The sequence below is a fragment of the Phymastichus coffea genome, unplaced genomic scaffold, assembly GCF_024137745.1.
Source record: "Phymastichus coffea isolate CEN01 unplaced genomic scaffold, Cenicafe_Pcof_1.1 PCOF00138, whole genome shotgun sequence".
NCBI classification, from domain to species: Eukaryota; Metazoa; Arthropoda; class Insecta; order Hymenoptera; family Eulophidae; genus Phymastichus; species Phymastichus coffea.
The window spans coordinates 75,651-98,158 of NW_026706949.1; the positions used below are offsets into that span (position 1 = coordinate 75,651).

The 22,508-nt window shown below is 35.2% G+C and overlaps 3 protein-coding genes across 15 annotated transcripts; 1 reads left to right on the top strand and 2 right to left on the bottom strand.

Annotated features, from left to right (window-relative positions):
* The first annotated feature begins 402 nt into the window (after window positions 1–402).
* LOC131671903 (zinc finger protein 260-like) lies at window positions 403–4,672 on the top strand. 7 transcript variants are annotated; one of them, XM_058948691.1, is made up of 8 exons: window positions 403–657; window positions 862–926; window positions 985–1,266; window positions 1,332–1,730; window positions 1,985–2,346; window positions 2,419–2,725; window positions 2,796–3,266; window positions 3,346–4,672. In XM_058948691.1, the coding sequence occupies exons 3-8, from the start codon at window positions 1,126–1,128 to the stop codon at window positions 3,754–3,756; spliced, it is 2,091 nt and encodes a 696-aa protein (XP_058804674.1). In that variant the 5' UTR covers window positions 403–657; window positions 862–926; window positions 985–1,125; the 3' UTR covers window positions 3,757–4,672. The 7 variants fall into 7 exon arrangements, with proteins under 7 accessions (XP_058804674.1, XP_058804670.1, XP_058804675.1 ...); XM_058948687.1 differs by having other exon boundaries at window positions 997–1,266; XM_058948692.1 differs by having other exon boundaries at window positions 1,006–1,266.
* Window positions 4,673–4,847: 175 nt separating this feature from the next.
* LOC131671904 (kynurenine aminotransferase-like) lies at window positions 4,848–8,349 on the bottom strand. 2 transcript variants are annotated; one of them, XR_009302585.1, is made up of 9 exons: window positions 8,213–8,349; window positions 8,061–8,140; window positions 7,835–7,985; window positions 7,357–7,593; window positions 7,043–7,286; window positions 6,821–6,987; window positions 6,586–6,758; window positions 5,272–5,531; window positions 4,848–5,011 (listed from the first exon to the last, which is right to left on the bottom strand). XR_009302585.1 is itself a non-coding variant. In XM_058948695.1 (8 exons), the coding sequence occupies exons 1-8, from the start codon at window positions 8,243–8,245 to the stop codon at window positions 6,252–6,254; spliced, it is 1,338 nt and encodes a 445-aa protein (XP_058804678.1). In that variant the 5' UTR covers window positions 8,246–8,349; the 3' UTR covers window positions 6,179–6,251. The 2 variants fall into 2 exon arrangements, 1 of the variants encoding a protein (XP_058804678.1); XM_058948695.1 differs by lacking the exons at window positions 4,848–5,011; window positions 5,272–5,531 and adding an exon at window positions 6,179–6,323 and having other exon boundaries at window positions 6,405–6,758.
* Window positions 8,350–8,927: 578 nt separating this feature from the next.
* LOC131671911 (transmembrane and coiled-coil domains protein 2) lies at window positions 8,928–21,200 on the bottom strand. 6 transcript variants are annotated; one of them, XM_058948705.1, is made up of 10 exons: window positions 21,118–21,200; window positions 19,506–19,707; window positions 17,741–17,975; window positions 16,891–17,062; window positions 16,403–16,631; window positions 15,985–16,029; window positions 15,666–15,748; window positions 14,420–14,802; window positions 13,949–14,349; window positions 8,928–13,534 (listed from the first exon to the last, which is right to left on the bottom strand). In XM_058948705.1, exons 2-10 carry the CDS (start codon window positions 19,643–19,645, stop codon window positions 13,378–13,380), a joined length of 1,845 nt encoding a protein of 614 aa, XP_058804688.1. In that variant the 5' UTR covers window positions 19,646–19,707; window positions 21,118–21,200; the 3' UTR covers window positions 8,928–13,377. The 6 variants fall into 6 exon arrangements, with proteins under 6 accessions (XP_058804688.1, XP_058804690.1, XP_058804689.1 ...); XM_058948707.1 differs by having other exon boundaries at window positions 14,420–14,760; window positions 21,090–21,197; XM_058948706.1 differs by having other exon boundaries at window positions 8,928–13,504; window positions 21,090–21,197.
* Between the last annotated feature and the right edge of the window lie 1,308 nt (window positions 21,201–22,508).

The window sequence follows — 22,508 nt, forward strand, 5'->3', positions numbered from 1 at the left end:
AAATATAAAAATAAACTTACTCCGATATGCAGTTATTATTTTTAAATATCAATTTATTACAATTGAGCAGGAAATCCATACAAATAGATTTTTAAGGATTAATATGTATTGGAGTATATAATTAAGTCAGCTCAACATATAATATTTCCGAACAATTAGGATTAGGTAGTAATTAAAAAAGCAGCGAATTTACTAAAGTCAATTTAAAAATTCAAATGGAGTATAAGGATCGAAAGGCTGGCAAGATTTGACTTGTCTTATTCAAACTGATCGTCACCGAACCATAAGAAAGCAATAAACCAGAAATGATGTATATAGGTATTCCAACCAAGAAGAAAAGAGAGAGAGGGAGAGATACCTATACAAGTAGACAGTTATTAGAATTGCCTTCAAGGAAAAGAATCAGCCGCGGAGACATAACTACACAGTACACACGAGATGAGAGAATAAAGACAACTTTATCTTCGTGCCTTCATACATCAACCCTTAGTGAGATCATTTTTTATCGTTGTATAGCATCAACTGAATGGAATATTGGTGCATTGAACGACAATTTTTATCCTTTCAACAATCATATGCAACTTGGCGTCTCCCTTTTCTAACCTGTTTGCGAAAAGATTTGGAAGTAACAGCGTGCCGATAAACTCCAAGTAGATTGTAAGGAAGATTTAAAGTTTATTATACTTTATTTTTATGTTTCGACTGATATTTATAAATATTAAACTTTGAAAAATATTTTAAGCATGACCCTTAAAAAGAATGAATTCATAATATTTTTTGTATTATTGAACTAAACTTGCTTTATAATGAGATGAAAATTGAAAATTTTACTAAATAAAAATTATTCAATACATATTCCAGATAATTTTTTTAGTGACTGTTGCAATTATTACAAATGCTTTTGTTGTTAGACACTTATTTGTCAGGTATTAGTTTATATTGCATATATTTGTGATTATGTTTACAAATATTATTTATTTATAGAAATTTCTTAAGGGTTTTCAGACAATAAGTATTAACAATGGCAACGCAATCAGTGCATTTTTGAAGATGTTTAACGTTCCTACCTAAGGTTATTGTTATTTAAGATAAATTTTTCCTTGTGGGCCTTGTATAGTTGTAAAAATGTCTGAGATGGAAGACCTTGATTATTTATGCCGATTATGTGCCACAAAAATAAATCTTCTTATGGGTCTACCCATTTTTGAAGAGAATGATCATGTGAGGAATTTACATAAAAAAATTGCTGCTTGCTTACCTGTTCAGGTATATCATTCACATTCTTATTAGATTTTATACAACAACAAATCTTATATCAATATATCTTGTAGATTTCAATGACAGATCAATTACCAAAAGTGATTTGTCAAGAATGTTTTTCGAAAGTAGAAGAACTATTTGACTTTCGTGAAAAAGTTTTGCAGACTGAAGGAATGTTTATGCAGATGCTCAAAGCAATTGCAAAAGTTGATCATGATATTAATAATGTTACAATGGATGATATTCAGAGTATAAGTAACATCAACAGTATACAAAATTCCAGTGTTGCAAGGCATAGTGTAAGAAATGTTATTCATAGCATACCAGTCATAGATAATATTAATAGTATGTCTAGTAGAGAACAAGATGAAAATCAAGATGATTTAAGCCAAGAAGAGACTGATCTAGAAGTGACTGCTTTTCATTTAGATGGAGAAACAGTGAGGATGGTGAATGAGCAAATAACAGAGGTACAAATACTTCAATTTTTTCTAATATTTACAAAAATTGTTTTCTAATATTAAAAATTTCCAATATTTACAACAATTGTTTCCCATGATGGTTATATCCTTGCTCGCAAATTGTCAGTGACGACAACTTTGGCCGCTCCAGCTTAAGCCTGTGGCTTGCTGGATCGCTGAGGAAACACTTTCCAAATACTTGTTAAAACTAACACGTTTCAAATTATGATTATTCCTACACAACGAAAATTTTTTTATTTAAGGTTTCCAACCAAGAGATAGCAATGCATTTAGACAGTGACATGGCTGTAACAGTAGAAAATTTGACAGCAGCTGGTCATCATTTGAGTCACTTGGGTATCGAATACGTGACGACTCTAGGTATACAACCCAATCCTCGCAAGTCACACCCGCAACAAAGTAGTTTTCCTTCTTCGCGAGCTGAGAGCGATGTCGACGATCCTTTGAACGTCGATGTCAATGCTCATCAAACGTTTACCTTACCGTCGACAAGCCATAGTAACACTACGCATGCAATTTTACTGCAATATACAAAAGAAACAAAAGATGCTCTGCTAACGAGCGCGCTCAGCAATCTTACTGCTGATGAAACTGATGCTCAATGGTGAGTTGTGCAATATTATCCTGGACGATAAGTTTTTTTTATACAAATTCATAACTTAAACTAAAATTTCAGGTACATATGTCCATTTTGCAACGATGGTATTTCCGAGCCAAATAACTTTGCGGTTCATTTTGAGCAGCACTTCTGCAGCTGTCCACACTGTGATGCTTATTTTACAAGTCTGGATGTGTTGAATCTTCATAGACAAGAGTGCGTCGAAGGTAAGCACAAAGTCGACGTTGATAGAAGCTCAGATGATACTGCGCAAAATTTACTGGCTGATGATGCAAAGCAACAACAACAAGGAAACAGACCCAAGTGGACGCCTAAAGTTTGTTCACATTGTGGCAAAGAATATAGAACGAATTATAAGCTACAGGTACGTTTTCATTTGAGCATAACAAATTTCATATAAAGTACACGCCAATGACATTTTTATGGCATCGTAGGAACATATGCGAAGACATACCGGTGAAAAGCCATTTCAGTGCGAATTGTGCGAAAAGGCGTTTCGCAGTAAAATTGGTTTAGCTCAACATACGGCAACACATACCGGCCAATTTGATTACAATTGCTCGACTTGCGGTAAAGGCTTCCAATGTAAGAGTTACCTTATCGTACATCAACGCGTTCATTCAGATGTTAAGCCATATTCGTGTTCCACCTGTGGTCAAAATTTCAAGACAAAACAGTCACTACTCGATCACGAGAATCGCCATATGGGTGTGAAACCGTACAAATGTGAAATTTGCGGAAGAGGTTTTATCACTAAAGGACTTTGCAAAAGTCATCAGAGAATACATTCTGGCACTGATAATAGACAGTATCCTTGCGTTGTATGTAACAAGATGTTTGTTAGCAAGAGTTATCTCAATACTCATATGAGGATTCACACTGGTGAGAAACCGTATCTTTGCGAGGTAAGTTTTGATGAATATATAATGCAATGCAACTACTGTAATAACCATGTGGATAGATTTTTTACGTCTTTCATTTTAGGTTTGCGGTAAAGGTTTCCTAACAAGGGTCGATTTGAAAATTCATTCTACCATGCATACCGGTGAGAAAAGCTTCAAATGCGATCTATGCGGCAAAGTTTTCGCGAGGCGTTCAGCATTACGTTGCCACAGACGATCGCACACTGGCGAACGACCTTATAGGTGCGAGATTTGTGGCAAAACGTTTACTCAGTTCAGTCCAATGGCCATACACAAAAGGTTGCATACTGGTGAACGACCTTATGAGTGTGATCTTTGCGGCAAATCATTCGTATCGAGATCAACAATGATGTCTCACAGAAAAAAACATAATTCTAGCGAGCCACCGCCGCCGGATAAGAACGCAAAAGATAATTTAACAGAGCAGAAAAAAAATGGCCTTTTGAAATCTCAAACTTCTACTGCGGAATAGATCAAACATTTTCAATGCAAATCGAAATGAGATTTAGATATACTTTTCAAATAATGAATTTAATGTTACTTTACATTTCTTTTAATGTACGTAATAATCGAATTTTCAAGGTACAAGATAAAGTCTAAGGTTTTTGATTAATTTTAATTTAGCCTTATGATATTCGAGGTAACGTCGAAACGATCTTTAATTATCCTTTTTTTTCATTCGAGTAAAGAATTAAAAAATGCACCTCTGCAAAAATATTGCTAAATCGTAGAAAGAACAAAAAAAATGTTTTTTTTAGGCATTTTATACTTATTACTGCGAATAGATGAGAGAGAGAGAGAGAAAGAGAAAATATGTTTTGCAAAATGATAATAAATATACAGATATTTTTTATATTTAATATATAGATAGCTGTAAATAAACTATTTCTTTTTTCAATGAAATAATTGTAGTATAAGATACTCTTTGCTGGCAAAAAAATACGATCAGATATTGCATTGTTGTAGACTGTATATAATTAGAAACGCACAATTTGTTTCGTGATTTACAGTGTATATTTTTTCAGCATAGATATTAAGCGTGTTTTTCCAATATGGTTTTCATTGCAAGCGGAATAGTACATTACGATACAAGTACGGAAAAGTAGATCTCTTCTCGCTTCGCTCGGGCGTAAACGCCACACGAGACGAGAAACTCTTTCCCGAACATGTGCCGTACCGTATTTTTTGATACGACGTGTGGAAAGAGTGATTTTCAACGCACGTTTTCTACCGAGCGTGCGGGAAAGACGTACTTTGCGCATGGAGTATCGAAATAGTTAATTAATGTCATGTAATACCTACTCAATGTTCTATAATTTTATCAAAGACTTGATTCATGAAAACTTAAATAATAAACGTATGTAAACCAAACTCTACATACTAAATAAACATGTAGTATATTTGCATAGTAAAATGGTAAGCAGTTAATTTAAATGATTTTTAATCTATGTGTTTTGAATTGTACATGGCAACAAATGCTTTTAACTTTGAATGATAAAATTTGAAATATTTTCAACGAAAAACAGTGGATAATCTATATTTAGTAATAATTTGAAGAAATCGAACTTTACTCACTCTTAAAATCTATTAACAAATTTAATCTTCATAAATATAATTACTATGGAAATGAGACCAGAACTACTATTAGAATGAAGCATATAATAAGAAAAATTGGTAAGAGTTTAGCATGATGAACAATCAATCCGATTCCCAGTCCGAGGAGGAACCTAAAAGAAAGATACAAATTAATGATTGTATATTATATTAAAATTAAATTCTTTTACAATCAAAATTATAAGCGGTTGTAACTTTCTTAATAAACGCTTCGAACTTTGACGGTAAAAGTATTTAACGCAAAATAGCTAAATAAAAATTGCAATTTACTAAAAATCGTTTATATGACCAAAAAATGTCGAAATCTGGTTGCGATAATAAGACTGCACACGATTTTAGTTTAAAAAGAAACTTTGTTTAACAGTGCAATTACCATAATAACAAACTAAGATAGCCGGAATTGCGAGGATTGAAGTAGTGCGTAAGAGCTGCTAAAGAGCGCTCTCCAAGAAAACACTCGTCCGTTGAATTACGAGCTCCAATCAAGCGTAGCTCTTCAGCTCGATCAGCAATTATGTCATCTAATGCTTCGGCTACATCCTCCTCAATGAGCCGCACAAACACATCGTAGCTTACGGCTACGGCCATGAGTCGCGCATGCACGAATCATTCGCTAATTTTCTTGTTTATCATCTGCAACGCGATTAAATGTCTTTTGAATGAAAATATACTTTTTCAACATATGTCAAGCACACGGAGATATTAGCTTAATGCTCAAACAAGTTTCCCGTAACGATTATTCGCAAAGTATATCGTTGCATGTATAACTCAAGCCTACGCGATTTGCAAAATACCTTATCAAACCGAACGCAAAAGGTCAGCGAACACGACTCGAAGCGAGAGTGGGCACGTCAACGTGGAGAAGAAGCCCGCGCTGGTACATTTTAATTACGGCAATATCTTGACATTGCTATATACGACGGAGTCGCACGAGCTCGCTCAGCGGGAGAAGAGCGAGCAGCGCGATTTTTAGCTGTGCAGCTTTTTATAGCTCTAAACTAAAAGTTGCCGCTGATGACTCTTCGTCGGTGCATATTTTTTTTTCTGCTTTTCGCGTGCCCGACACTCGCGTCTGAATCAGCCATGGAATGGAAATAGCATACGACGCATAAAATTCCGAAATTCGACGCGCCGCCGCGATGCTTCTCTAGAATATTTTGAAATATATTTTTTTGCAAGAGTATTGGCAACTATGCCGTACTGTTTTATTGATGTCATTCAAATAAAAGAATACTCGAATTGCACATTGTTAATTAAGAAAAGATGTGATAATAGATTTTCCGTGAACTCCAAGTAAGAATCAGCTGAGATCTCGCCGATTACACCAACATTTTATAAAACTAGGAAAACTAGTTATTGTTTTAACGATCTTCGTGATTTCCACTTTTTCAGTAGTCTATCTAGTTGGCCAAGCGTTTCCCACTTCTGAAATTTCCAAAATACCATTATTCTAGCGAACAATGATAATAACAATATCGAGTGTCTTGCGCAAAGAACAGACTAAACCTTAATCATGGTGAAACGAATGTAATGTTCTTCTACGTGCGAGTCGATGTCAGATGTATAAAACCGGGACAGTGGATTCGCAAATACACTGACATTTTTTATTAGCCATCTGACGAACGAGTAGTCCGCAGGTTCGTCGGACTTTCTATGCAGTTGAAAAGTATTGACCATAGTATTCCACCTTGCAATGATGAAATAACCGCTTTCTGCGAAAACCGGCGTCATTCCGGCGTCGCTTAAAATCTTGTACATGAAATTTCTCTTTTTCTCCGACTCTCTCCTCAGTTGTTCGATATACGATTCGGGCTTGCCGTAATTGTCGTCTTCCTCTTCGATGGCGACTGCGACAGCTTCCTACAATTCGTCGCGACTTTTACTCTATTACTGGCATTTTCGTCTCCGAAATTCGCATCTACCTGGATTGGCGTTGGCGCACTCATGACAGCGAAACCATTGACTAGTTTTACGTTATTAATGAGATCCTTGGGTCCGTATGCCCAACCAATTCTGTAACCCGTGGCACTGAACATTTTGCCGCCGGACCCAACTGTAATCGTACGCTCGAACATTCCCGGGAAAGTCGCTGCAAGCATTAATACAATCAAAATCGCACCGCGATTAAGTGCGCGAAATGAAACCTAGTCTCAGGTGTTGTTGGTTTCCGTAGTTCAAAAACTGATAGACCTCGTCGAGGATAACGATGGAATCCCACTTTTTAGCTAAGTTGGCGATGTACGCGAGTTCTTCATAGTCGAACACCTTTCCCGTCGGATTGTGCGGCGTGTTTACTAGTATACCTTTAGTCTTATGGTTGAACAAACTCGCTAAGTCCTTTTTGTCGAATTTGAAATCGGACGACGTGATATTCCCCGTAGTCTTGCTCTAGAAAAATTCGAATGAAATTGTTTGAAGCTTCCATAAAAGAAAACAAGAAAGAGTGCTCGTAATTTACCGACACTAAGGGTATGTATTTTGGTACTCCATAAGCTGCTTTGATAATGGGATCGAAATAGGAAAAATAGGGTGAAAATACAATCCATTCGTCGCCTGTAGTTGTGTGTGCTTGTAAAATTCCATGTATAGCTTCTTGCGCTCCAACAGCTATTACAACGTTTTCGTCTGGATTCAATGTTCGATTTAAAAGTTTGGAAAAGAAAGCAGCCACGGCTTTCAGCAGCCTTGGGTGGCCCTGTCAACGTCGAACAGAAGCATCGAATGATGCTCCGAATTAATTGGTAATTATGTAAATTTTTAAATAAATTTATCAGCGTTCACGATCAACTATCATCCATCCCGAAGTGTAATATGAATTTAATAGACTTCTTCCTCCCGAGTTACATCGATTATTCAGATTCCTCGACATTTAGAACTTTTCCGACGTTCTCTTGGTATTCGGATTGTATATAGATTCGAAAATGTCATATACTTACCCTGCTCGAGGCATATTGGTTCAATTCGTAATCGTCGCTTACTGCAGCTCTTGCCAGAGCTTTTTGTAAAATTTTAGGAGGATTGAAGTCTGGATATCCCATTCCAAAACTCAGCGGATTATGTTTTGCTTTTAAATCTTGAAACTCAAGCCTGAATCGAACAAATAATAAGCACATATTCTCGTAGCTCGGATGATTAAGTATAATTAAGTAAAAGGTATATTACAACAATACGGGATCGTTTTTGTTGAAATTGCTGGTCAATCTTTTTGAACTGAGAGTGCCGATTACGATTGGCAGGTGAATCTTAAACGAAGATGAAAGAATAAATTCATTATTTTCCCTTGTGTCGATAATGAAAGCATTAAAAAGTTTTACCAAAATTGCTAAACTGACTGGAAATGGCCTCATGTTGAACAAGAATGCAATGAACTTCAAATGCACTCGCAGATGGTTTTATATATATCTTAATTTTTATGAATTTTATCTTTATGCTACATGATTAACGTTTGTCAGTCATAAATGTACAAATTTAGAATTTCTCAACAGCTCCAATATATACCATCGTCAATACTCTGCTCCGGTAAGTCAAAGCATACGACTTTTAAGGTAAGCTTGTGCAGTTCCATTGTTCGAAGTTTATGCAAATATTACATTACTGTGACGAATTATGAAAATGCACCTCGCTTTTTCTCTGTTGAGGTTACGCTTATTGATTCATTTTTATTTGCCGACTTTGTCGATGACAAAATACACGTATAAATATTCTGTTTGGATCGTATTATTTCAGGATCGTTATATTAGCACACGTGTAATTAATTGTGTGCAAATTATATCACTTTTTAAATACGGATATGAATTCGGGTCAACATAGAACTTTAGAAAAAGGTCAATATTCAAAGTCAAAGATTAAATCAAGTCTCAAGATATTCTTGAATAATACGACGTAAAGTTGTTCAAGAATCGTAACATAAATTTCCAGATAAATGTCATTATTATAAAATTTTCCTCTTGTTTTTTAAAAAATCAAAATGTTTCTGTGGTAATAAGCTACATAAGATAAGGGTTGTGCTAAATAAATGAAAAATATCCATAATTTCTAAAAACTCGCTTTTTATTTGAGACAATATTGAATCGGGTATAACATATGTATATATGCGACATTTGCTTGGAACCCGGACGTCAGAGAAACGTGCGCATATATATCTATCTGAAACTCATATATATATAGTTCATCAGCGATGGGGCAGTAAACAAATCTGCCATTATTCCTTAAATTTCTTTATCATGAAAATCAAATATTAATTGCGCTCGCAACCTTTATGAATACTTCTGCGCGTTTACTTGGCTAAAATACTCTCCTCATCAAACGATGAGATTTTTGCAACGTTGCCCGCGCAAAAAATTCTAATAATAAACTCTACCTACTAACTACGATTATTGGTTTTTTGTTTTTTTTTCTACAGTGCAGGGCCCCAAATATTGTTTTCACTACTACATTTTTTATGTAAGCACTCCTGCGTGCTTCGAGCGTTTGTATCCTAATCGTATCTATACACACATTTGTTGATTTTGATAAATATTATTGGAAACTAAAGCAATCAACTCCAGATGAATTATACATATGTAAAGTACGAAACAAATCTTTGTTGTCGTTGTCATCGAAGATCTTGTTATTATTTTTGCGACCGCTACGTATGTTTGCGGTTCATTTTGTAACCTATGTATTTCAATACGTAACTATTGTTATTGTTTCGACGATCAGTGAATATAATAACAAATAATTAATATAATTTTCTAATCTCTTTTTTCTCATAAAATTCGAACGGCACGTATAAATTTGAAGCACCAATTTTTTCAAAATCGTTTTGTAATAAAGGCTCAAAAAGTACACTCATACAATTTGTATTTATGCAAGAGTTCTGGAATGAAAAATTTTGTTTTAAATCTATCAAAAATTGTACACCAGAATATATCACATAAGCGTGCGGATGTAATAATATAGCTACATAATAGGGGAGATGGGACCCCGTCTTCAGCGCTCACATCACCAATAAAGCACCGTGTGTGTGTGGTGTGTGTATGAGGATATCGCCAGTCAGTATATGCGCGTGTAAGTAATTGTGTGTGTGCACTTGCTTGCATCTATAATTGCAGATACAGTAGTGTGAATTGGCTACTTGAAATTCGTCGACACTGCTATTAGCTTCAAAACATTTTTGTTCGCAAGTTATTACAACTCTCGTCGATTTCATAAAAATTAAATTACAGTTTATTTCATTTTAGTCGAATCACATTGCGTGATAGCAGCTCGACGCGGCATCTTTCGAATTTCTTTATAAATTCTCCGTACAATAATATTACCCTTCCTTCCCATCATAATGCCTCGCCTCGAAACCTACATATGTATTTACATATAATTTTACGCGCACGCGCGGATATAAAATTTTTTCATCTATTTACATTCAATGTTCATCTAGTGTTCACTTTTTTTTCATTCTATACGTACTAAACTAAACAAACGCGCTTGCGATATATATATCGGCAAATTGTTGCTTTTGTTTGTCTGAGCGCTTCTTTTTTTTCTTCTTGGACTTTTCGACTTTGAATTGCAAGAATCAATTGGATTTCCGGACATGCAATTCCTTCAATTTGTAATTTTACTGGAACTTGTTTGAAAAATTAATGGATCTTTGTTTTATTTCCATAATTTGGAAATGAGAGAGTAAATGTAAAATAGTTAGAAAAATAATCTAAAAACCGCTCAACACTGCTTTTATTGTACAGTTCACCAGCTAATATTTCACGGATTGCTTTATTTTTCGTTAGAAATAGTCGCGAGCCATACAGGTAAAATCTATTATTTCTCATTATTACAGGGAGAGAATGCGAGTAATTGGCAGATAATAGACAAATTACATACACATGGTACATATAAATTACGGATTGATCCCAAAAAATGATGCTTGTTTACGCACATTACAGCTCACTATGAATGAAAAATTTTTTTATTTTGCGATTTGAATACATAAAAAAATGAATAGATGATCCTCTCAATTTTAAAGTTTGTATGATTCGTGTAAAAGTTATATAATACAATATTCTTATAACAATTGACAGCATTAATAAGAATTTCAATATTTATAAACGGCATTATATTTAAACACTTCGTCAAAAAGTAAATAACAACATTTGTTTTTTTCGAAAAACAAATACGTCGAAAAAATTTAAATCAATATTTGAGAGGATCATCTCATTTTGGTGAGTTACCAGAACAAGAGAGACAAAGACAGAGAGCACGATATACATTAGTTTTCGTCTCGCATTATTAAACTTACTAGGAACAAATATTCGTTTTTATTTCCGGAACCAAAAATATTTTTTTCGTTCGATTCTCGATTTCCGTTATACATATATAAAAGAGGAAAAAAACATTGACAAATGGTGCAAGCTCAAAATAACCGCATTTTTTTTCAATGCACGCCTCCGTGCGATTCGAGTAAAATGTATCTTCCAGAGAACGTGTTAAAATTTTTTTGCTGTAAGATTTATTCTCGATATCACTTAGAATTAATTGCAAGAGTATGGATCAGTGTTGGTAGTACAATTAGAAACTTTGCTGCGATCTAAATTTTTCAAGACAATCTATCACATTTAATAATCACGAAGTCATTGATAGTGAATAAATTTTGAAAAACTGTTAATAATAGAGATAATAAATATCTACATCACAAAGCATTAAAGGAATATACATAGACAGATTCCATTCGCAAAAAACAAATGATAGAAACGCCATGTAATCTACTATCTAGCGTCGATTTCCAACACTGAATCATTTATTCAACTTGATTTCGAATTTTATATTTTTTTAATTGTCTGCTGTGGCTTAAAATATAGAAAATTTCTTATTGACATTCTGTCGCAAAATGCGTTCATGCATATGTAGAATTTTTTGGCTTTTATAAACGTAGAAAATTACTTTGACTGGGAGGCGTATTTATCTGCGATTTTGCCTGTTTTCCATTAATTATTCCTTCGCTAGAAAAGTAGTGGGAATGTTTGAACTATTACACGTGCCAAAAAATGCACTCCTCGTCGTGATTTTTTTATTACGTTGCAAACGAAAGATCAGAATAGAAAGAAAAGACAGAAAGAAGAGAACAGTCCTATTTTAAGATCGTCAACCAGATGATCAGTCTTTATCTCGTTTTGTTTTTATTATTGTTTTCATTGTCTCTGCCTTTTCCGTACGCAGTAAACGAGAATTACATTACATAAGCAACTAAAATTATTTCTTTCGATTAATCAATCGTTTAATTATTGTCGCAAGTAGAGAAAAAATTTTTCAAAACGAATGAATCAGTCAAAAAACGATCTTTGTTATAAGTTGCGTGGTTTACTGCATACTGAATTCAGTATGTACGTATATATAATGTCCTCCTCGATAGTGGGCGAGCGAATGAAAAGCTACATGATGGTATTTGTGCGCTATAATAATATATAACGACGACAGACAAAAATCTATATAATTCTTCGCTACGTATTTCGTTATATTTATATAATTATGTATATATCTTACACATTGGTGAGAAGAAACTAGCGTGCAAGTGTAGCGTGCTTAATTTTTTTTTCTTTTCTAATTACACTATTTTTCATCTATAATGAATTTACGCTGCTTTTGTCTTATGCGCTAGGTACTTGGACGATTAGCAACACTTTTCCAAAGTTCACGTGATTTTCTATTTGTTTAATTAAGTTTTGATGGATATGGATAGAATTGTTCCTTACTTTTTCTCGTTTTATTACGTTGTTGGAGGGACATGTTCACATCTCGACCGAGTTTTTGTAATTTTTTTACAGTTAGATAAAATTGTATTTTTCGCAATCACATTCCTAATTAAAATATACAGATTAGATGGAAAATAACGTAAGACTTTGCTTTTTTTGTCGCTAGCAAAGAGGAAAAATATAAGGCGTACACGGAATTTTTTCTCACCGTGATTTCGTAAGCTATTAAAGCGACATTCATAGAAAAATATACGTATAAACGCTCGTCTCGAAAGCGTCGACAAAATGATAAATAAAAAAAGAAGACAATGTTTTACAGCGAAGAAAATGATGAATTACACGCACTAAATATAAAAATCATTAAAGATACACAATGATTTAAGAATAAAAAAAAGAAAAAAGAAAGAGAACAGAACTCAAGTACATTTCAATTATTCTTTCGAGCAGTATATTTAACCACGACCGACCTAATCACTCGGAAAGCTCACTTTAATCAAGAGAATAAACGAGTTTCCTTGACATATTTAACAAAGCTCTCTTTCTTGTCCTTTTTTGTTTGACCCTCGAAAACTCGTCCCAGCTATCATCATACATACATATGTATGTAGAAAGATTATAATCACGTATAGCAGAAAGAAAAGAAAATTAGAATCAAGGAGGAAATCTAAACATTTAGATAATCTCGGTGTCAATGCGCAGTGAAGCTTAACGACAACGACGATGATAACGAGGATGTGATGGCCGAAGAAGGAATGCTACTTGACAGCGAGAGTCTGTTTGAGATGGCGCATCAAGTGACTACCAACGTCGTGAACTTCAGGCCATTGCTTCAACACGAACACTATTCCCAACACGACGAATGTCGTGGTTAGTATGCGCACCCTGCACATGAAACAATGTGGCTTAGTACAGCTGAAACAGAACGCGAAAACACACCCCGCACGCATAGGCGGGAGGAAAACAAAATAAAACAGATGAGATATGCCAGCAAATAATAAAACGTTCTTAGGCGTAGGTAAAGATGACAAAATGGCAGCGATCGTTGTGCATAAAAAGTTTGTGCGACAAAGACTGATGGTGTACAAGAAAAACTTATGCTTGTTTTCTTTTATCGTCTCTGATACTTGTGTGAATTTCAAATGTGATTGCGTTCTTAAATATACAAGCAACTTTTTAAGTGTACATTAATACACACACTGAAATTCACATTGTCATCAGCGTAATTGTACAAGGAAAGTTGTTAATTCATCAACAATAATCAAATGTGACAATGAAATTGTTAATGAAGAGCAGAGAAGAACGGAAGAAAGCTGTACAAGTACTCACCTCGTCCGAAGGAACGGCATCATGATACCAGCACCAGTAGCAACGAGCAGTAGTATAACTTGTAGTACGGTAAGCACGACGTTTATAAGTTTAACAACGAGAGCACGGGCATTACTGTTATCCAAGCCTTCGAGTGTGACATACTGCTGATGCTGCTGCTGCTGATGCTCCATTTTCCATATTTTCGTCTGGCAGCTTTCCAACATCTCATGTATGTCTCGTAATCGATCTTCGCTTTGATACTGAACCTTCTCCTCCATATCGGTAATGGTTTGCTTGAGGTTTTCCACTTCATTCTGATGCAATTCCGTCAAGTCGTTTATTTGCTCTTCTAGCCGCTCGCAGCGGAAACGCTCTTCTTGTAGTGCTTGCGATAGATAACTCACTTCTTGCTGTACCGTCTAGAATTTAACATTGTTATTATTATGGTGCAGTAAGATTGATTGATGGAAAAATGTCGCTGAAACTCACCTTCAATGCTTCGAGTTTCTCTCTAAACCTATCGAAGCTTTCTCGGTGCTCCTGAAGTTCAGTAAAAATAGTCTTCAAGCTGCAAATCCTGTTACCATCGTGAGCTCCACAAGTGTGTCCTTGTCCACGACTACCGGGTCCACTCTCACTGGTCACGCTTGAACATTCGGAGCCTTCCTCCGAGGGAAATTTGACACCACCTGCACCTGTTTGACCACTAGTTCCCACAGCTCCGGCTCCGCTATTATTTGAACCGAGACTACAACCACCTGGCAATGTTGCCGATCCGTGGTGTGCCTTGTTACCCTCGTCCTCGGCACTTCCGCTGTCGGCGTTATTACCTGTTGCATGGGTCGTATCGTTTACATAAAAGGTCGAGCCATCTGCGGTCAGAGAGCACAGAGCACAACAAACATGTTTGGCTGTTAGTTGTAATTTATTTCTCATTGTCACTTATCCAATACATTTATATGGGTGGCTTGAACACCGAGATTGATCAGTTTTTTTTTTGATGAGATGATGCACTGAGAAAAGAAATCGTGTTGCCGAAATGTAATTTTTATTTTTAATTTAAGAAAGTTAAGCAAAAAATTTTGAGTAATTTCTTTTCGGTATAGTGGTTCGACGCAGCAGTCTCGCATTTTATTCACTGAATGGTTATCGGTTTAAAAGATGATTGTTTATTTGAGTGATTTGAGTGAAAAATTTGGACAAAAAAAAATATTAGAAATCTTTTGGTAATCGAATGTAACACTTGCATCGAAAAAACTTCGCTTTCAATCGACGACTATAATAAAAAATGTATATTATCTTTTCAAGCCATTTAACCAATCAACTAATCAGTAGTATTGGATAAGATAAACAGAACGAGATTCTGTAAACTCTGAACAACCTCGACGAATGTAAGTTTGTACAAGTGCGTCATGTCAAGTAGTGAGAAAAATAGAAAGTGAAGTCTTTTCAACTGTAACACTGTTTTGCTTTCTACCACAAGATCAAGCAAAAACAGCCAGAGCTAGTGTTAAATTGCACTTTATGCCAATTCAGCGATTGCGGATGTGGACAGTGGTGATTTAATTACGAGTGAATTTGTAGTTTCTTACTTTGAATTGAGTGAAAGTGTTTTTAAAAGCGTGAGTTTTAATTTTGTATGCGAGTCACGTTGCGACGATACAATGATCATAATGTTTATTAAAATATATGCGCAATACATTACTACGTTATAATATGGTTGGTTTTAACTTACGTGATATACTATTTATGTTATCGGCACTGCCAAATTTATTTTTTATCAAGTGGGCGAATTCTCGCGGTTTGGACATAACACTTCTGTAATTAGAAAGATTATTTATTATTAATTATGTATCATTTGTTTATGATCTTTAGATTATAGAATCACAAAAATTACGAAAATAAGTGAATATTGAAATATTAGGCTAAAGATACAAGCTGAAAGATCGATTTTATAAAGTTGCTAGTGAAGTAAAAGTATACATAACTTATTTTTTGCTATGATTAAATATAGTAATGTCAGTTTTATTCGTGGTAAACATGCTTGAACTTACCCCGAGAATCCAGTGATTCCATCACGAATATTACCACCTACATTTCTAAATGAACAACAGAAGCAGTTAAAAATAAATCAATTAACTCATGTTTTTTTGAAACTCGCATGAAATAACTTGGGTTAATATTGAATGTAGCCGTTTTCAAAACAATTTTTCATTAAAAACAATCAGTTAATTATTATGAAATATTTATTGACGTGTTTTGTAGAATAATGAATAGCTAAAACAAAATTAAGTAACTTGAAACACGAATGGTCTCGTGCGTTTTGGTCACTAAGTTCTATTAAAGAAACATGATATGATCACTAAATCTAATCGAACTACCAAATTTCACTCCGTTTGCTCGTAAATTTAGCTAACTAAGAAAGACATTTCATGCAAAGCTTCAATTAAATATTGCATATGACAAACATACTTCAAGCCTTGACCCATGTCCCTCAGAACTTCGCGTGGCTGTCGATGGGAAATGTGGGCACCGTTCTGCTCGTAATGCTTTAATTTCTTTTGGTAGCTGTCGAGTTTCTTCTGCAGCTGAAGAATATTATGCGCCGACTTTTGATTCTTCTTCTCAAAGACTGTCTTTATTCGCGTGCGTTGCTGCTTGTCAGCGTTTGCCGCAAGTTTCAGATATTCATTTACGTTCTCTACAACAGTCAACGGTAAACGACAATAGTGATTGAGTGTAAAAAAACATACGATATATTGATAATATGCACTTTAGAAAAGTCATATTCGACGAAAAAGCTTTAATAAGTATTTGCCTAAGACCACACGTGTCAACAAACTGCTAACTCGGTAATTATATAATAAGTGGGTTTAGACACTACCATATTTACTTTAGAAACTTATTAGCATAGCAAATGAAACTTCTTCCTCACTTTCTAAACTTCTATATCTACTAACCATCTCTCGTCGTCTGTTCAGTCCTAATGAGTTCGCGCGTCTTTGCAATTTTGTTTTGGATATGTTCAATTGCCTGTCGAGCTCTGCTGTCGACGTCTTCTGCACCCAATAATTCCGACGAACCATTAGACATGAGCGATTGCTGACCTCCGTGGCCGTATGATGTATCCACCTGGAATATATCATCAATGAATGTTTATGTTGTGTCGACAAAGTACGATGACTTTAATTACTTATGAGAAAACAAACGTTTTTCTTAGTTTTTAAAACAATATTCAATCGCTTAAGTCATTAATCTACCGATGACAACAAGGGCAATTTCTGTGTGTTACACGCTATTTAAGCAATTCTTGTTATCATCCTACTAACAAAACTGTCATATAGTTCAATTCTCTTTGCACGAAAATTTCCATGTGATTTTTATCGATACCCAAAGAACGACATAAAATTTTTTCACGGTATAAATGTCGTCATTGATCCATTTATAACAAAGCTCGCGAACACAAAAGTTTAATTCCTTATGCAACTCACGACCTTATCTCCTAAGAAACGCATGATTATTTTTAGATATTACACATTTATTTTTTAATATTTATTTCCTTAATTTAAATAACCTCATTATTATTCTGATCTTATTCTTAACTTATATTTTATTAGATCGTTTTCTATACTACCGCGACCTATAAAGTAAAAACCGCGTGATCAAACATAATTTCAAGCTTGTTTCGCTTTTTCTCTTGAATTGTAAACGAAAACTTTCCAATTGATGCGACGAGCACGAAAGTTCATTTCGGCGAAAGTAGAAGTTCACGGCCATCGTGACTCACAAATCCTAAAAAAAGAAACTCACAGCCGCAGCAGCATCGTCGTCGATAGATGGATGAAAATCCTCAACGTCGCCCGAGAGATAAGACACATTGGCTACTGAGTCGTCGAGGGTAGAATCATTTGCTACTGCCGCTGCAGCCGTTGCTCGTGCCATCGCACCTGGTGACCTTTGCCTCGTACTGCCACCACCGCTGCTTTTCATCGCGGCTTCAGCTTCACCTGATGCTCCTGTTGTTGTCGTCGTCGTCGCTTGTTGACTGTGCAGTATAAAAATACTTAGAATGCTCCCGATAATCTTTAAGTACTAAATGTATTGTTTGATTAAAAATTTTGAGGACACCTCTTGTCGATGATTGATTCGTTCAATATGTAATCTATATATTACGCTTAACGACGTGTAGAATGTAACATCAAGTGTGGAATTCAATCCAATTTGAGAGTGTTAATTGAAGCGTGAATGACGGTGTTGTAAAGAAGCCTTATTTTCCTAATATCGAGTTTTGTAAATAAAAAAAAGTACAAATCAGTATTTCAATTTTTAACAATGAACCAAAAATAATGCATAATATATAGCTTTATAGAATTTTATATCGATCATTTAAATGGACATTTATTGGAACTCTCGCATATGAAACCGTTTCAAGGAAAAAAGAATATATGAATCATCAATAAAAGTAAATTTAATGCCTCATTAAGAGAATTTGTATATATTCCAGCATTCCACATTCCATTTCAATTAGCACGTATTAAACATCTATTGTCGTGAGCGTACATACATTAACTTTTGAGAAGCATGTTATAAAGCTTTCAAGAACAAGTGACATAACGAAGAAGGCTGTAATATTAGGTTTTGTCTTTGTTTTCGGATGTTATTACTTCAATCTGACTTTTCCATTAGCATATTACTACTACTACGTTCAATCGAATTAAGCAGTGATATTTTTTTCGATGACTCACATGCACACACACAAACTCTCTCTCTCTCTCTCTCTCTCTCTCTCTCTCTCTCTCTCTCTCTCTCTCTCTCTCTCTCTCTCTCTCTCTCTCTCTCTCTCTCTCTCTATTAGTTCCAATCAAATTCATATCAATCCGTCTTCTCGTTTTCTACCACCCTCGATATTAATCGAGCAAGACAAACAGATATACCTCGATATTGCACGTTCGCTCGTAGCTTGTCGCGTTTTCTATATGCGTGTGCTGTGATGATGTATGTTTGTGCCTTTGTGTAGTGGTGGTGACGGTGCAGCCGGTAGGTTCTGTCGGAACAGAGTGCAAATTTATATTGTTTTCAATATTACCGCGGAGTTCCTGCACTTTGCTTGGGACTGCCATAATTTATCAGTTTTTTTCCGGTCACGCGATGACCCTGTGATAGCTCCGTTCGCTCGCACTACTGTTAATTATTTCCAATAAAACATTAATATCGACTAGGTTTTTCTTTCTTTCTTAAAGCGTGCACGTGTTGCAATCTCTATCAATTGTTCGCTTGATTGGATGTCGATTTCATTTGCTTCCTACGCATGTGTCTCAATTGAGCAAATATTCCACGATGATGAGAAAAAAAAACACACGATAATTCAAGCAGAATGACTAAACTCATTTGTTTTTCTTGCTCATGGCATATCATTCGAAATGGTGCAACTATCGATCAGATTTACTTGAAAAATATTAATCACATAGGGAAAAAATTAACATAGAACGTTGCGTGTATTTTTTTTTCTGAAGAATTCTGTACAATTTGTAGTCTATATCATCAATAAGAGTCAATAATAATGGAAAAAACTCACGTCGCGCTAGCATTCCGCGACTTAGGTGTGTGATCTGAGTTGCTGCTGGTGACCTGTTGCTGACCAGGATGGTTAGCTCTGTTTGGCGATGCACTTCTTGAGCTGTTTTTGCTTGAGGTTGTCACAGTCAAGCTAGCCATACCTTCCCAATTGGAAAATGGTGCTAATGTTGTTTAACATCTGTCTAGCCTTTTTCATAAATCTGCAAAAAGGAAAAAAATAGTACTAAGAACTTTTTTTATCGTTACACTAGTTCCAACTTTTTTATGTTTCTCTCTCGAAGCACGAACGATTGATAACGTTGAACTTGTTTTATTCTAGGTTTCCTTTTTTGTGTTATCATTTGTGAACAAGAAGGATAAGTCAGAGTTATTGTAGTTTGATAGTACCGTTGAAGTTGAATAATTATGTTTTACTTTTTTTGTTATTGTAATATCTTATCTATAAGTTCCTAAAACTATAAATGGAGAGTTATCACAACCAAGAAATATTCCCATTTATGATCAGTTAAAATAAATGCATTTATATAATCCTATAATCATGTTGGAACATAAATGGTATAGTTGTAATATTTCTTAGTTAAAGTTAACATCATAGAGTTGTTGAGCTTCATTAGTTATGCTTAAACAAATGAGTTGTTCATTCCCCTTGAAGATTCCATTGAAGATTACTGACTAAGATTGTAATATGTGACTCATTCCAAATAGCTTTGACGCATATGTCAATGAAAGCAGTTCATAAGAAAACTGTCTAGAAGCTAACAGTCTTAAAAGGAACTTTTGATAAATTGAAAGCATCAAAAATATTTTACACAAAATTTATTTTATGTGACTTAAGTTATCTTTATAAAAATATTACTGAAATTAGTGTATAAAATTTATATTTGAGTAACTACACAATAGTTTACTTTATTTCAATTGAGTCATCATTATGATATTTAAATGTACTATTCATTAATAAAATTTTCATTACAAATGTTCAATTAATTAATTGTTTTTCTTCACTTTAATAGTAATAAAAAAAAGCTGTTACGAATTAAATTGTCAAATAGATAGTACTATTATATTAAATTCAAATTGCACAACAGTTAATGTACAAATCAAGCTCAGTAATAGGTCAAAAAATCATACATGTCATTGAAAAAAATATAAAAGTAGGTATCTCAATCGTTATCATTAACCAAAAGCCCTCATACGTTTGATGATTCAATCAACAGTAGCCTCCAACTTTTCGTCATCAATGTGTAAAAAACACGCTTAACAGTGGCGGCAGTACTCTTAATAAGAAAGGTACTTTTACACAGCAAACCACAATCACAATTAGTTATAACCTTATTACATTACAAACAGTAACAAACATAAGTAACACAGAAAAAACATTTTTTTCGCAGCAGCCCTCACGGTGAAAACTGCAGTAACACGCACTTGTCGCAGAGATGACAGATGACCACATTAAATCCCTAATCGTCCGCACTTTCACACATATCATAGGCACATACTCTCATACACAGCATTGTATGTGCAGCGATGTGTTGGAAAGTGCGGAGCTTCTTTTCTCTCATACAACAAAACAAAAGTGTCTCACAATACACTTTAGAGTCAATGACACCCACCTCCGGGTGTGTCCTGGCGCTGCACCTTTGCGAATCGTGATTTTATCGTTCTGCTCTTTGCTGCTGCTAACGGTGACGAGCACTCGACTACTACTGACACAACGCCGCGGGGAGTATCTATAATGGCGTCTCTCTCTCTTTCTCTCGCGCACGCAGCACGCAAGTCCCCACGTATGTTACGTACGACTGATTCAGGTAGATTACGTACCCGCGAGGAAAAGAAGGATCGAAGAATGCGCGAGTGTTTTTTTTTTGCTGCTCGCTGCTGGGCGTAGTAGATGGGTTGTTTTATATAGCTACTATAAATATCGTGGATTTTTCATTCGACAATTATAAACGTAACGTCACAATCAAGTACTTATTTCAATTTGGTTTTCACGGCACTTTTTAAAATTCGTTTTCTTTTAGCGGTCTGTCAACTTATTGTCGAAACATTTCTAAATATATCCATGACCTTACGCGCCTTTGAAATATGTATTGCAAAACAATAGCAAAGGGTTACAAAACAATCGATTGATGTTGGATTAACATGTCGTATCGTTGCCATCGACGTTGTCGGATAACACGCTTGCCGAAGTGAAAATTAAATTGTCGCGCGCACGGAATCGCAGGGAATCGTGCGCACGGGGAGAAAGTTACGGAAATAGTATTCCGCGACACCGCAAAAACGCAAGATGCGTACATATATATATACATACATATGTGTATGTGTGTGTACTTTTTTTCTCGAACTATTCATCAACTCCGCCGTATAGATTACAAATAAGAATTTTTGTATTTACGATTACGCGTACTTTCCGCTATATTTTTTGCCACGCGAAATATCACGAATTCAGCTAATCTTAATTAGCTTGGTATCACTTCTTTATTTTTTGTTTTATCATCGAACGATATTTTCATATTATCATCGCACATTACTAATTATATAAACTACGCTTCGGAAATATTTCACGCTTAGGACGGTTTATATACAAATTCAATAAGTGATGCAATCGGCGTATTGTTTTATCAGCTTCGGAAACTTGGTCGGTTTCGTATTGCCACGTTAACATCTCACTCGTACTCAAAACTCGACAGATAGAAATATCAAGCGCAGCATCCTCAAGGCCTTGGCTGAACGGCGAAATTCATATGTTTTCATTGCATAATCATCGTGATGAAAATACTTGCGCGCACGAAGCGCCGGTCACGTGCAACTTTTCCATCGAAAGGTGAAGGCGAGGCGAAAACAGCCGATTTTCTAAAAGCCACGCGCAATACTTCAATGAGAATTCGCGATTATAAGGCGTGCGAGAGAGAGAGAGAGAGAGAGAGAGAGAGAGAGAGATAAGTCACAGAGATATGTAATAAGATAGTGAAAAAGTCTGACAATCGAGGAGATATTCGAAATC